The 16,323-nt window shown below is 34.3% G+C and overlaps 1 protein-coding gene across 1 annotated transcript; it reads right to left on the reverse strand.

Moving 5' to 3' along the window:
• Positions 1–12,172: 12,172 nt before the first annotated feature.
• Positions 12,173–13,120, reverse strand: LOC103271832 (olfactory receptor 2AJ1-like). Its single transcript, XM_008069326.1, has one exon. The coding sequence runs from the start codon at positions 13,118–13,120 to the stop codon at positions 12,173–12,175; it is 948 nt and encodes a 315-aa protein (XP_008067517.1).
• Between the last annotated feature and the right edge of the window lie 3,203 nt (positions 13,121–16,323).

The raw sequence follows: 16,323 nt of genomic DNA on the forward strand, positions 1-16,323 counted from the left end.
TTTTATTCCAGATAATCCTTACTGGTTCTTACATGTCTCTAATAATTTGACTAATCACAATATGGAGCCAGTGTCAAAACTTCAAAAGAACTTAGAAAATGTTTTACTTTCCCGGGACAAAAAAAACCCAACGAATATATATATCACAAATTATTTAAAGTGCTTTTGCTGTATTTTATGAAATGTTTAAAGTGTTTGCAGTGTATTAGATAAAACCTAAGCTTGTATTTTAAAATGTAGAGCTCCATTTTGTGACCTGTCTCCATGTTGTTAACTTGTTATTAAATTTCTGTGTGGCTGATGCAAGAATTTTAAAATTTTGCTTATAAACAACCCTCACAGCCCTGCACTCCACCCAGTACTCTAACAGTTTCCCCCCTTATCTGAGTATACTATGTGCCCCCTTTATCTAAGTATACTGTGTGCCACCTTATCTAAGTGTACTATGTGTCAAACTCTAGAACATGTGTTTCATGTGTTTATCTCTGTAATGACTCAGTTTCCCAACTGCTTTTGCCTATAAAGACTCCCCATAGATTTCATTTGTCACCAAGAGTCTGGGAGGCATGAGCCCTCTTTCAAATGTCAGTTTTAATAAAGGGCTTACTTATTAATTTGACCTTTAATTGGTTTGGTTATCTGATTTCTAGCAATTCACGTATAACATCATAATAAAACTACATAAAATTTGTAATACCAGGATAATCAGAAAAGTTTTTTTATTTTTATTTTTTCTACTAAATACTTTGTTTTTCATGATAAAAACAGAGCCTTAAAGATGCAGACCACAGTGTTTATTTTATCTTTTTTGGAGGACAAAAAGTGTCTGACATAAGACTTGTGGAGAACCTTTATTTGGTCTATGAAAAGAAGTTAAAAACAAAGTTTCTCCATGGAAGTAAGACATTTTAGATACTGACAATGACCCTGTGGGAGTCACAAATATAGGTGTGGGGAATCTGAGATGAGTGTCACCCCCTGAATGGATTTAGGCATGTGAAACCTAGGTCATTTCTGGTCTGCATCTCAGGAGAGAATTATCCTCAGGGAATCACCATGACCAAGGCATGTGGTAGTCTCAGGAGTATAGACAGGATAGCTGTATGAGTCCCTTGGAGAAATCATTGCCCCAGACATGGCACTGGACTTTGGCATGGGTCACTAGCCTGCAGGAACAAAAAGTGTGGATGAAGGTTGAAGTTGGTTCAGAAGTCCCATTGAGCCAGGACCCTGAATTGTGGAGGCCAAGCTAGCATGTGGAGAGGGTATGCCAAGACCCTGCCTGTATTTGCTACGGTGAAGACATGTGCTTGGAGAGCCCACCAGGAGTTACTTGAGACCAAAACATGGTTGCATCAAAGCCAAATTCATGCCCACATTTAGGAGAAGCATGCTGGAGGAAAGGTTGATGAGAATCTGGCGAAGGTCTCAGACCAGAAAACAGTTCCCAATTGAAGTTAGAATCACAAGGTCCTGTCCACACAGGCTACTCCTGAGTTATTACTGAGTCCCAGAAAGAATGGGGAAGCTGGGAAAGAAGAATCTTGATTTAGCAGAGTGTAAACCTTGGAGTGACTATGCTTCAGACACCTGGGAGGGGCAAGTTTATTATTTTTATGTTTTATTCTGTGAATGAAAATAGGATCTTCTGAGGTTAGGTGAATTCAATTATAGAGAACTAATACTTCAGAGCGGTGAAATATAAGAAGCAAAATATACATGGAATCAAAATGAACGGAATGAAAATAAATACCCCGATAGTCATAACAGGGACTAGATAGGATAAAAATGTCAATGTCCTAATTCCCTGGTATTATTACCTCCACTGTAGGATGAAATAAAATATACAAGCAATGAGGTAGTGAGCTCAAAGAGTAAGTTAGTAGTATAAAACCTACTGACTGGATGATAACATTATAAATTAGAAGACAATTATAATAAAATAAATCTATCTCTTTACTGATATGCTTAAACTAGCTTAGTGGTCAAGCATATTTCCGATCATCACCTAGTGACTTAATCTGAATTTCAGTTTTCTCCCTCAATTAGTGCTCTGGTTTTCAAATTCATTATTTAAATTGTGTTCTTAGTACTGTAAGTAAAATGTGGCTATTTTATAACATGATTCTATTTAAACCTACTTATTTGAAAGTAAATTTAGTTTATGCTAATAGATTGAATACAACATTATAACCACTAGACTGATATATGATTTTTATCAGATAGTCAAAAGTCATCATAGAGTAAAAACAATTGTTATGCCCAATAGCACACAATTTCTACCGAACCTTTACAGTCACATTTTAGAATATAACGAACACTTCCATAGGATTTTTCCCAGGGCTTCCATCACATCTTTATTTCATAGACTGCAGATCATGGGGTTGAGCATGGGTGTCAGAATGGTGTAGAAGATAGACACCACTTTATCTTGACTTGAGGTGTGGGAAGAGATTGGCCTCATATACATAAAAATGATGGCACCATAGCCGGGCTTGGTGGCTCAGTCTGTAATCCCGTGCTTTTGGGAGGCTGAGGTGAGTGGATTGCCTGAGCCCGCGGGTTCGAGACCCGCCTGGGCAGCGAGACCTCATCTCTACAATAAATCAAAAATCAGCTGGATGTGGTAGCACGCGCCTGTAATTCCGGCTACTCGGAAGGCTGAGACGGAAGGATCGCCGGAGCCCAGCAGGTCGAGGCTGCAGTGGCCGGGAGCGGCCACTGCACTCCAGTCTGGGCGACAGAGTGAGACTCCAACTCAAAAAAAAAAAAAAAATGATGGCACCATAATATAGGCTGACCACTTCAAATGAGATGAGCAGGTGGAGAATGCTTTCTTCTGGCCTTCGGCAGAAGCCATGTGGATGATGGTGACCAGGATGTGTGCAGGAAGTCAGAATGACTGAGAGTAGGATAAGAAGTAGAATGGTGGTACTAATCAGCACCCCCATCTTATGGGTCAAAGTGTCTTCACAGGAGAGACGCAAGACACCCGGAAGTTCACAGTAGAAATGATGGATTTCTCTTGGGCCACAGAAAGTGAATCTCATGGTACAAACAGTATGTATCAGGGCATTGAAAGTTCCACTCATCCATGAGCCTACAACCATCTTCCTACAGAGGTGCCAGTTCATGAGGAGTGGGTAGTGTATAGGCTTGCAGATGGCAATGTACCTGTCATAGGACATGAGGCCCAAGAGGATACATTCAGTTCCACCTAGGGCCAGCCCCAGGAAGATTTGTGTCCCACAGCCAACAGCAGAGATGACTGTCTTGTGCAGGAGGTAGTCAGACATCATCTTGGGGACAATGGCAAACGTGAACAGAATGTCAAGGAGAGAGAGTTGCCAAAGGAAAAAATACATAGGGGTGTGAAGATGGGGGTCCACCAGGATCACCAGGATCAGGAGGCTGTTTCTAGTCATTGTGACAAGGAACGTCATGATGAGACAGAAGTGAGTTGGAGTGTATTGCAGCAGACCTAGGAGAATGAATTCAGTAAATGTGTGGTTCTCCAAGTTTGTCATCCTAAAAACATAAATAAGGAAAACATTTTACAATTAATATCTGATTGTTTAAAAGTTTTTAATGCATCAAAAACTTTGTTTTGGCTGGGCGTGGTGTCTCAAGCCTGTAATCCAGGACTTTGGGAGGCCGAGTTGAGAAGATTGCCTGAGCCCACAGGTTCGGGAACAGACTGGGCAACTTGGGGAGACCTCATTTCTACAATAACTCAAAAAAATTAGCTGGGTGTGGTAGCATGCACCTATAGTTCTGGCTACTTGGAAGGCTGAGGCAGAAGGATTGCCTGAGTACAGTAGGTCGAAGCTGGGGTGGCTGTGACCGTGCCCTGCACTGCAGCCTGGACGACGGAACAACACTTCAACTCAAAAAAAATAACAAACAAACACACAAAAACTTTGTTTCATGTTATAGAACAACTTCTGGGAAAAAAATGGTGACTTCAATAGAGAATTGATCAGATGGTATTTCTCCTTTTGATTTAATGCTGTATGATGCAAAATAGTTCATTAGATGAAAATTTTCACCTGTTAAAATATTTTTAAAACAAGCTCTTTTTGTCAAAACAGGTTGAATGGAAGATCACTTTATTAATGGTTGACAGCATTTTTGGTGATGACTCTCCAGTGAAATACAACTAATTGAATTGACACTTTTTGCTTCATCTTTGCAAGTTCTCCTTGACTTCCTAAGTTTTATCTCTAGAAAAAAGCAAAGCTGTGAAAGCAAGTCTGTTAAAATTGATAAAAACTGGGCATGGAGACATTATATGTGGGTCCTGTGTTGCTTAGTAGAATCTATTTCTCCTATGCTGATTTTGTATTTTTTTAGGCATAGTTTCTCACTTCTGATACCTAGAATTTTCAGTATATAAAATGCATTTCACACAGAGTTTTCCCACAAATATAACTCATTATCATTCATTCTTTGGGCCTTCACACAATTTCAAGAACAAATAGAGATGTAGAGAATATCCACATGATTATCTACTGGTGATGAAGAAATGATCAACTAGGTCCCAGTGGTAAATGTTCACTTTAGAAACTCTCTCCTGCTGCTTTCCCATATAGTGAAAACAGGAAAGGCTTTATTTACATTTGCAGTTGCCTTTATCCTCTATTAGGTTATGAATTATCACTTTGACATGAACATTCCTTCAAGAATGGTCTCAATTCTTCTCTGATAAAGTTTGATAATTGAAAAAGTCTTATAAAAAGTGTTAAATTTTTTTTAATTGTTAGGCCAATTAGTAAAATTAGTCAATTTACTGTTTCCTACATAATTTTTATATTACTTTGTGATTTAATACCTTCATCTGTTTTTCATTAATCTGTATATAACATCACATATTATAAAATGATGCTTTAATGGTTTATACAATGGGAAAGATGACAGTTCTAGTGAATGCTGAATTTCAAATATATTTTCATGTCAAAGTTTCAACAATAATGGGTTCTATAAACTAAATGTACTTGAATTTTAACATTTCACATAATATGATGTTGGGTAATCAAAACAGACACAAACAAATATACCATTAAACAGTAGAATAAATCAATAGAAGTCCATTATAATGATAAATAGTATAAAAATAAAAATAATACCAACAGGGTTTACCAACATTTTGATAAACAGAGTATCTAGACACTGAAATAAAATAATAGCATGCTTCTTAGTTTACATCCAACAGCTTTTTCCTCAGTTGATGTTGCCATTTTTCATTAATTAGAATTAAAATAAACAATAGTTCATGTGATGCAAATACTATATTAATGTAAATGCTTTATGCCATAAATCTCATGCTGTAATATAAATGTCTGGATTTGCATGTGTGTATGTATATATATATGTATATGTGTGTGTATATATGTATATACACATATATACATATATATATATACTTTTCTAATAGCATCTTCCCCAAATTTTTATAAATCCTCAAGCTGTAAGTACATTTTCTAATCCTACTTCCACCTTAGACCATGATGACCACTCCAGTCCCTGCAATGTCACCCTTCATAATTAATGGCAACATGGTCTCTACTATCATCATGGCCCTTAACATGTGTGTTGTCTTATTGCACATTATACCTGTGAGTAATGCCTTATTTGTATAACTAGTATGTGCTCCTTAAAACAGTGAATTTTATCATATTTATATTCACTTGTTCATAGAGATCAGACATTATTAAACATATTGGTAATTTCACTTTTATTGTGGAAGAAGGGAATTTGGAGACTTAATACCTAGGTTTTGTATTCTGCATTTACTAGCCGCACACCATAGAATGAAACACTTAACATACTCCAAATCTAAGTTTCATCACTTGCAAAACTGAGATTATAATTCATCTATCTCAAATATTTTCTACACACAAAATATATTCTAGGAATTGTTAAATTGTTCAGTTTTATATTGATCATACAATGTCATTAAAATGCAAAATTTTTCTTGTGATAAGTCAGGCAAATTAATTAGTTACAGATCCAACTAGGGAAATTAAATGAGTTTGCAAGCAATTGACCCTCATATTTCCAATCATTTTGCCAACACTGTAGACTGAACCTTTGCCTCAGAGCAGCCATTATGGTACCAATGCAGTAGACTGTTGAGAGCAAATGGTATTCTTTGCAAAGGCGTGACTGAGTAGTAACTTAATTATTTTTCCTTTCTAACACTTCTTACTTCTTGGACCAAAGATTGTTCATTTCATATGATTTACTCTAATTATCAGAGCTTTTGTAGAGCCTGCCTATATTTTAAATTTCCCATCACTTTCTCTTTTTGGTATGCTTCTAGGAAACTGTAGGAATTGCCCACTTGTTTTGTACCATCCAGAAATATTTACTATATAATAAAAAAGTGATAGCCTGTGTAATTGTACTGGAGACATTATTATTAGAATGGTGAGTTTTCTGTTAGAAAAATTTGTATTTCTAATCTCACTCTGCCAGCTATGGTCTCATGAGTGTAGATCAGTTTATGTTTTAGAATTTTGATTTACTTACAAAATAGGATTATAATTTCCACCTTGAAAAAAAATTACACATGGCACTTCTTTAGGACAATGAATGAGACAAAATTGATTTTAAGAAACATTTATTTTCTTGCTACCTTTCTTCATTATATATTCCAATTTCTAGGCAATTTGCTCAGTACTATTTTCTTCCTTCCTTCATTTTTCTCTCTTCCTCTTTCCCTCCTCTTTTCTCCCTCACCTACATTCTTTTCCTTCCTCTCCCTTCCTTTGTCTCCTTTTATTTGCATTTAATATGTCTTCAAAGATGCTAGATTCAATATCAACACATATATTCTAGGAATTGTCTTTTAAGTAAGCAAATCAATCTTTATTAACTTAAAATAGAGATACTTCTATACTCCTTGTCTTCTCATACTTAGGTATGAGAAAATTTATTAGTCTCCTAACTGTATCCCACATTTTAAAAATAAAATAAAGGGAAAAATATATAATAAGAAAACTTGAGAATGTTACATATTCATTTATCTCTTGAATACCTGAGCCATATATTTTAGCATTTTGAAGGATGAATTATGAATATAGATGCCGGTATTTTGGCATTAATGCAAGAAAAGTATAATAAAGACACTATGAAGTAAAGGTGAGGATTTCAAAAGAATTGGGTCTCAAAAAATAGTGCATAGAAAGCCAGTAGTCAATCAAAATTAAAAGTGTGTAATTAGCTGGGCGTGATGGCTCAAGCCTGTAATCCCAGCACTTTGGAAGGCCAAGGCGAGAGGATTGCTTATGCTCAGGGGTTCAAGACCAGCCTGGGCAACTTGGTGAAACCTCTTCTCTACAATAAATAAAAAAAATAAGCCAGGCATGGTAGCGCATGACTGTATTTCCAGCTACTTGGAAGGCAGCGGCAGAAGGATCGCCTGAGCTCAGCAGGTCAAGGCTGCAGTGGCCGTGAGCATGCCACCGCACTCCATCCTGGGCGACAGAGTAAGACTCTGACTCAAAAAAAAAAAAAATGTGTAACTAAAAGGAACCTATAATATATTGCTTTCACAAAGATGTTTAAAATAGAAAAATGTATGCTTGGTTAGAAAATAATTTGGCATTGATTTGACTTTCAATAAATGATTGTTTTATAAGAATTTCTAGGTGACTATTCACCATATTCATACTTAGTCTTTCATAGCCACCCTGTCTTATGTTCATGTGATAAGATTCTATTACATTATGATTTGGAGAAAGTTGCCCATTTTTAATAAAAGTAAAAACCTGAAAAATTAAATTAAAAAATAAAAACAAGTTTGGATTTTTTCCTTTTACTGATACTGTGTCAATGCAAGTAAAATTATTATTTGCAAAGCCCTTTGTAGATACAGCCAAATTAGAAGATGCTTTGTCCATATAACAGAATCATCATGATCTTACTAACAGCAGAAGATTCTCTGATAGTTTGACCTGTGATGTGTGTTTGAAACTTAAGCACTGAGATGATCTAAACATAAGCATTTAAAATCATGTGTTTAGAAACATCCATTTTTATTGCTACTTACCTTCCTTGTGATTAATTGTTGGTTAAAAAAGATGAGGAAACTAATCAAATGCGATTTTGGTTCCCTCCACTAGGTAGTACATGGAACCCAGTGAAGCAAACGAAATGGGTCCTTAGGTAAGAAATATCTTTTGTGTGTCATTGTTTGCACATGGCACCAGGAAATAAATATTAAACAACATAATTTAAGTCTAAGGATATATGGACAAGGGAATTTCATTTTCCCTTGATAATTGCATCATTTTGAATCCTCTCAAGTGGGATTTTCATCCTAGCAAAAGGATTCAGGTGGGGGAAATTCCTGATTGGAGACAACAGAGGAGTGGTTCCAATTCCTTCACCATGCTTACTTTCCCAAGAGGAAAAAGAATTTCAAGGATTTAATATTATTTACATTTAATATGAGTTAATATGACTTGGATAAAGCATGATATAATGGAATATGTTTACAAAAATCAACACAGTTTTTTTCAAGATCTTTAGATAGCAATTGAACTATTTGTGAGAAATGAGGTGAGCTAAGTAGTCTCTGCTGGTGAATTTTATCTAATATTTATTTTTTTATGCAATTAAGTTGATTGAAACTGCAAAGAAAAATTATTAAAAATCACTTTGTTTGATCATTCCATAGGTGATCAAAAATGTCTGTAAAGCTGAGTGGGGTGGTGCAGGCCTGTCGTCCCAGGTACTCAGGAAGCTGAGGAGGAAGGATTGCTTGAGCCTAGGAGTTGAAGACCCGGCAGGGTAATACTGTGAGGCCTTGTCTTAAAAAAACAAAAAGTCAGTAAAGATAATTTGATATATTGTTCCAACTATGATTAACCCAAAATAATAGAAAATTCAATAAAAATAAAGTTAAAAAATATTGAAGGAATATTTTTATAATATATTTGTATTCTTTAACATTAGAATCCATAAGGTCCAATTTTGAAGCTATATAAAAGTTTTAGACATCCTCCAGATTTGTTCACTCAAAAGGAATTAATATTTGATAAAGACAATTGTAGAGGTGCATTTGAAATTGAGTGGAATATAAACAGATAATGAATGTTTGAGGGATCTGTCAAAAAAATGTGTCAATTGTTCGTAAGATATATCTGTAATATCGTTTTGCTCTAGGGACATGCTTTGAAGAGTAAATAAATATTTTATATCCCAGTACCGTAACTGTTAACTACATTAATTACAAATGGTGTGGAATAAGTATATATATGAGTATCAGCAGCAGAATCATTTTAAATCAGTATTATTGAACCAGTTAAACATTTTTGCATTGGAAATGACTAAAAACTCAATTCAAACTTCCTTAATAATTACAGATTAACGTTTGGTGATCCAGATATAGCAAATTGTTTTATTCAGTGAATGATCAATATAATTAATTTTTCATATTTTGTCTCAGCTTTATATAGGTTTAGCTTCATTCCAATTTTAGGTCATGTGGTTATAGAAATATGAAAGCAATATCCTCAGGTTTCACACCTGCAATTCACAGTGTACATCATTACTCAGGTAACTGTCAGGGCAATATGGGAAACTGTTCATCAGAATGCTGCCCCTCCAATAAATAAACACTTGATCAAATTGGGAAACAAATGGTTGAATGCATATTCCTGAAATAGTCATGAAGGATGATGTTACTATTAGTGGTGAATCGGTTGACTCACCCTGGAGCTGGCCTTCAGCTGTATGTTACCTGATTTATAACTCCCAGATCTCATGGCTTACAACTTGCGGCATTTCTCATTTATATTACCTGTTGACTATTAGTCAAGTACAACTTCTCTATGTTATCTTCTTTCTTGTTTCTTGTGTCACAAACTCATCAGACTCTGTGTTGATGTCACTATGATGACAAAGGGATAAGGACGTTGGTGGAACTAGGTGGTTGTACTTAAAGCCTTTGTTTGGATGTGGAAGCCTTCATAATTACTCACCTTCCACCTGCTAGAGTGAGTCACAAAATGAAGTCTTATGTCAAAGATGGGGTGCACCAAGGACACGTCTGTCCTTTGCTTCCAGGTGTAGTGATTGTAGCTTCCCAGTCATATGATAAAATTTTGTATATGCTTAGGTCTGTAGTATAATAATCAATGAAAAATAAGACACTCTTAATACTTCTCATCAATGTTATTATCAGGGCATTGAATGCCAAATAACTAGCATCTTACTCAACACTTTCTTGGAAGCAGTAGCCAGGGTAAACAGGACCAGAGACAAAAAGATACTAGCTTTTTAAAAACAAAGCAAAATTAATGATTTTTGGATATGACACAATTAATCTAGAACACCATAAGAATGCTCAGGAAGTGTAGTGAACAAAAAAATAATACAGAGTAATTAATGGCCTTAAAGAGTTAGAAATTCTGTTCTTATAATATCCCAAATGCAGCAAAATTGATATGTTTTATAAATATAAATTCATCAAGAAACTTGCAATATGCATGGACAGTTCATTTTTTTTCTAAGCATCCCTTAAAAGGAAGTAAGAAAATATATCATGTTTCCTGATGACAGGACAGAAAGTAATGAAGATTTTAATGCATCCCATATACTCTGTTAAAATAGTGGAATTCTGATCCAAATGTCAAATTTTGTAGATTCCTCTTGAAGTATGAATTGGAATATGAGGTGAAGGGACATTATGAACAACCTTGATGCATCTATCACACAGCTTCAAAAATGATCAGTGCAAGACAATATTTTTCTGTATATTTTGACCAGTCTTTACTGGTTCTACTTTTTAAAGTAAGTCCCATGCATGATATTCTTTCACTTGTAAATGCTTCATATATATTTTTAACAATTAGACCTTTTTAAATGTAATTTTATTTTTATTTCTTTAATATGCTCAACATTTCAAATTGTTCTGAATGAGAGTTTTTGTTTTTTATTATTTATTTATTTATTTTAAAAATGTGGGGTACAATTCAGGTTAGGTATACAAATATTCATTATGCAGTTACCTTTGTTGATGAGGTGTGCCCCTCCCTCCCCTGGCAGTTTCCCTCAACTGCCAATTCATACAATATGGAATACTATGCAGCTATAAAGAAGGACAATATGGAACTTTTAAAACATAATTATTATATCACTATCAATTCTAAAACACTGACTTATTATTACTTAAAATTATCTAATATTTTGTTTAAATTTTTATTCTCATATATGTATATTTAAAAAGCAGAGTCTAAAAAAACCCTTTTCTATTTAAGAAGGTTGAGAAATTTTTTAAGCCCCTAAAAATTTATAATTTATATGGATAAATATGTTATATTACATTAGTTATTGTTAAATTATATATAATACCTATTATCAACAATTAACCATAATACTTATTAGATATACAGTATAGTATAATGTCAAATTCATTAAAACTTTGATAAGTATTTTTGCTATTGTTTTAAAATTCCCAATTGTGGAAGCAAAATATTGACTTTCGCCTATTAAATCTTCTTATAAGATCTTCATATTTTTAAGCATCTTATTATATTTATTTAATACAAGATATTTAGTTAATTTGATATAATAACATTAACTTGAATATTTACATTATTACACTTTTTTATTTTTGCTGTTATTCAAATAACTTAAAATAACTCTTAATAGAACATTTATCTTTCTTTGCAATAATTTTTAGGATAAATTGCCAGAAGAATTTGTGAAATATAGTCCTATAGAGGCAGCCTCAGCTAGTGGCTTCTTGCTTATTTAATTTAACAGATTGAAGTCTCTAAATGAATAAAAATTTACTTAATTTTGTCTAATTAATTTCTTCTTATTATTCCATAAGAAGTCATCAAAAGTAAAAACCATGTTTTTTTCTAAGATGGATTGCTTGAAGTATAGAGAACATATTCAGTTACCAGTGTCCTTCAGTGGACTGCTCTGTAGACTACCTTTGTTTCTGCTGACACAGATATCTGAACAATACATTTTAGAGGTATGTATTGGCAAAACCAACGCATGTGCTAACTTAATTATTATTGTCAGGGTTTTCAAAAGACTTCTTTCCACATGTGATGAGATAGGAGTGTTACTTGTCTTTCTGTAAAAACTAACAATGTATTTCTTCTAGGTATCACCTATAGAAAAAGAAGACATAATTCAGGCATTTTTCCTATTCATTTTTGTACATAGAATTACTTTTAAGCATATTTCTCACTGCCACCAGAACGTCTTTATTCCTTAAGCTGTAGATGATAGGGTTGAGTGTGGGTGTGAGGATGGTATAGAATATTGCCAGGAACTTATCCTGGCCTGGAGTGTGGTATGATTTAGGTCTCATGTATGTAAAAATAAATGGCCCATAGTACATCATGACCACAATCGTGTGGAAGGAACAAGTGGAAAATGACTTCTTCCGTGCCTCCGAAGACTTCATTTGGAGTACAGCAAGCAAAATGTAGACATATGAAGCAGAGATCACAAAGAAAGGGATCAACAGGAAAATGATGCCACTTATGTAAATTCCCCTTTCATAGTGTGATGTGTCTGCACAGGACAACTTCAACATGGCAGGGATTTCACAGAAAAAGTGATCGATGGCTCTGGAACCACAGAAGGGAAAATGGAGTGTGTAAGTTGTGTGAATTATGGAGTTGAAGGTCGCAACAAGCCAGGCCCCTCCAGCCATGAGAACGCTGATGAGTTCATGCATAAGAATGGGATAGCGCAGTGGGTGACAGATGGCTACATAGCGATCATAGGACATTGCAGCCAGGAGAAGACACTCGCCACCCAGTAGGGTGAGGGACAGAAATATCTGGAATCCACAGCCTTGAAATGAAATAGTTCTGCTGTCCAACAGAAAGTTAGCAAGCATTTTGGGAACAATGTTGGAAATATGCAAGATATCCATAAAGGACAGGTGACTGAGCAGAGAATACATTGGAGTATGGAGTCGTGAGTTGTTGAGGATAAGAAAGATCATGAGTGTGTTTTCTGTCACACTCATAATAAAAGTGATAAATATCATGGAGACAAAGACCAGACTTGTCTGGGAAGTGGAGAACAACCCCAAAAGAATGAAATCACTGCTGAAAGTGTGATTCTTCTGTTTCATCATGAATTCTCCACTATTTTCCTAAAAAAAAGGTAAAAGAAACAAATAGTGTAAATATTAATCTCATAATCTTATTCTAGCATAATAAAGTGAGAGTTAGTGAAGCATATTTTGCAATCCACATCAAAGGACTCAGTTTTTGGAGTGGGCACATTTTACAAAATGGGCATTTATTTGCTTGAATAGATTGAAGATGTTCAGTAAATTGAATGGGCCCTTGGTTTCATGTTGAATCTCATACTTTTAGTTCATTCTATATACTTTACTCAAGTTCATTCTATTCTCAAGTTTTTTCTCAGGGAAGCATATCCCTATACACCCTTTTAAAAAGCTTAATGTTCCCACTTGTACCCCAATTTCCTGGTCTTCTTTCCTCTGCTTCATTTTCACTTTTCCATATTGATTTTCACCTTCCAGCATATTAAATCATAAACACATGGGTTTTATTTTTTGTATATGGTCATTCTCCACTAGAATTTTAACTTCATGATGGGAGAGCATATTTTGTTCACTGGTATAGACCAAAGGCCTGGAACATTTGAGAACGTAGAGCAATTGCTTAGTAATGTTTGTCGGGTGCATGACTGAAATGAATGGACCATGGGATTTCATTTTCTCTTTGGTGCATTTTGAATTAAATTAAACTTATAAAAACGAAATTTATGACTCAAAGATTTTTCAAAATAATAAGTAATGATACTTCAACAAAAAACAATATATGTTTGTAATTTGAAACATTATTTGTATTTTAAATATAAAAAAAGCTTTATTTGGTCAACATGAATAGTATGTCATTAAGAATATATCTTACTATTTTACATTTGCTTATTTTTTTAACTTGTAGAAATTGCATCACATTATATTAATTCTAAATGTAGGAAATTGTAGGTGTTGATATTACTATTTATATTTGGATAGTGATTACTTAAAAGTTTATATAATAAGTATGTGTGCATCTTCTTTATGAATACTCTCTCCCTCATTATAAATAGACATATATGCATGCATATATTTATATATGAATGGTGAATTTTAGGACTACATCAGTCCAGTTTTCTGTTTTTAAATAAATGGTATGATCATCAAGAAACAAAAAACAAACATTAAAATAACTTCCATCTTATTAACAACTGCTTATAAGTTTGAACACAACAAGCTTAAATTTTCACTTTTGTGGAATCAATATAGCCATTTCACTGATGACATATAAATAACTTTTAGTTTTTTGTATTTTATTTTTGTGAATATTGAGATTCTTCATTATGAGATAAACAAATTTCTTAATCTTATTTTTATTCCCTTGAATATTTACAATGGTATGCTGTGACTGTAAGTGTAAGAAAAGAAAAAAAAGTATTAGCACCTGGAAAAGGTTTACAGATATATGTGCAATTTTTCCTATTTTAACTGTTTGACCCATGGCTCAGTAAAATGTGATGGTGGACATAGATTCCAAGTAAAGGGCATGATGCCTTCGATGAGCTGATTATAAACGAATTGCCAAAAATCAGTGAATATTTTTATGAACTCAAATTCAACATATCTGTATCCAATGTTGTTAATGTTTTCCCACACTCTAGAATCAAATCATTCTTCTGATTTGCTTTTTAAATCATTGATTTACTGTATTATAGTCATTCTATGCCCACTTACTCCTAAACCCAAGATTCTTAGCAAACTCCTTTGAACTATTCTAAGTCTCACTGGTCGCTTATTACAAGAATGATTTACGTATTTTTTATGGTCTCTGATGTCGAAATATTTTAAATTATTTACTAGTTTTTCTTCTCTGTATTTATTACTTGCTTTTAAATTTTATAGAGTTTATATTGTCCATACAATATCTGTACAAATTTTCTTTTCAGATATTGGAAGCAATTCATAATTTCCTTCTTTCTTTCATTGTCTTACTTTTAACACTATATGTCCACTTTAACAAGGCACCTGAAATTTCTACAATGCTTTTTTATGACTCTGTGCTTCACCAATCAGAAATATACTGTCATGATGGTGGAATGATTAATGAAAGCAAGTCTTCTATGCTATCCAGGAGTATTTTCACTTTGAATGAAACCTATGCTTGAATCCAAAGAGGAAGCCTCTAGTAGTGAGCTTCTTAATTCTGTGTTCAAAAGCAGAGAAAACATGTGTCACATATCATGCAACCTCTTCCACATACATGCAACTCTTTCCCAAAATGAAGTCTGTTTTTCACTCATCTAGTTCCACAGTTACCTTGTTAATAATGTTAAATATTGGAGAAAAAAATGTAATGCACACTTTACACACTTGAGGCTAATCAGAGAACATGTTTTCCATGTGATTTTAAGTCTAACGTTTTTCAAGAGAGCTTTGGATTGGTGGTTTTTAGAAATTCTTACATTTTCTAAAACTCTGTCAAGGTCTTTATATATATATATAATCATTTGGAAGAAGTAATCAGATTGTGGTTATGGAAAAAGAAACATTGAAGGGCACTAGCATAAATCATGTAGGTCATTTCATACTCAGAAAGCTTAATACAAATAATAATAATTTTTTTCCAGACACATTGCAGTTTTTCAAATGATAAAAGTATGTGATTAAGTATCTGCATAGGGACAGTATTTGTGTTCGTGTGATTTCCTACCATATCTAAAAACATCTTCATTCATAAACAATAATTTGGAATCCCTAATTTATTTAGCCAATTAACCAATTAGTTTGTAGAAGTAGCCAAATTGTGTGATTTTTGTTAGTGAAATTACTTGGGACTTAATATACTTATCCTAGCCTGGCTCGGTGGCTCAGCCTGTAATCCCGCAATTTGGGAGGCTGAGATGAGTGGATTACCTGAGCCCGTGGGTTTGAGACCTGCCTGGGCAACTTGGCGAGACCTCATCTCTACAATAAATAAAAAATCAACACAGTATGGTAGCGTGTGCCTGTAATTCCAGCTACTCGGAAGGCTGAGGCGGAAGGATCGCCGGAACCCAGCAGGTCGAGACTGTAGTGGCCGGGAGCGGCCACTGCACTCCAGTCTGGGCGACAGAGTGAGACTCCAAGTCAAAAAACAAAATACAAAAAACAAAAAAACCCCTTATCCTTGTTAAGGATAAACTGAACTGCTCTTAGCTGGTTACTGTGCAGATGTTCCATTGAATTCACCCCCCACTTTAAAATTGTTTTCTGACTCTAGATACAGTCGTATCTTATACCTTTATTCA

Source organism: Carlito syrichta, unplaced genomic scaffold (genome assembly GCF_000164805.1).
Source record: "Carlito syrichta isolate Samal-C Ts95f unplaced genomic scaffold, Tarsius_syrichta-2.0.1 Scaffold311916, whole genome shotgun sequence".
NCBI lineage: Eukaryota > Metazoa > Chordata > Mammalia > Primates > Tarsiidae > Carlito > Carlito syrichta.

Excerpts from the sequence above, each read along its gene's own strand:
- LOC103271832 (XM_008069326.1), bottom strand. The coding sequence starts at position 13,120 with ATGATGAAACAGAAGAATCACACTTTCAGCAGTGATTTCATTCTTTTG.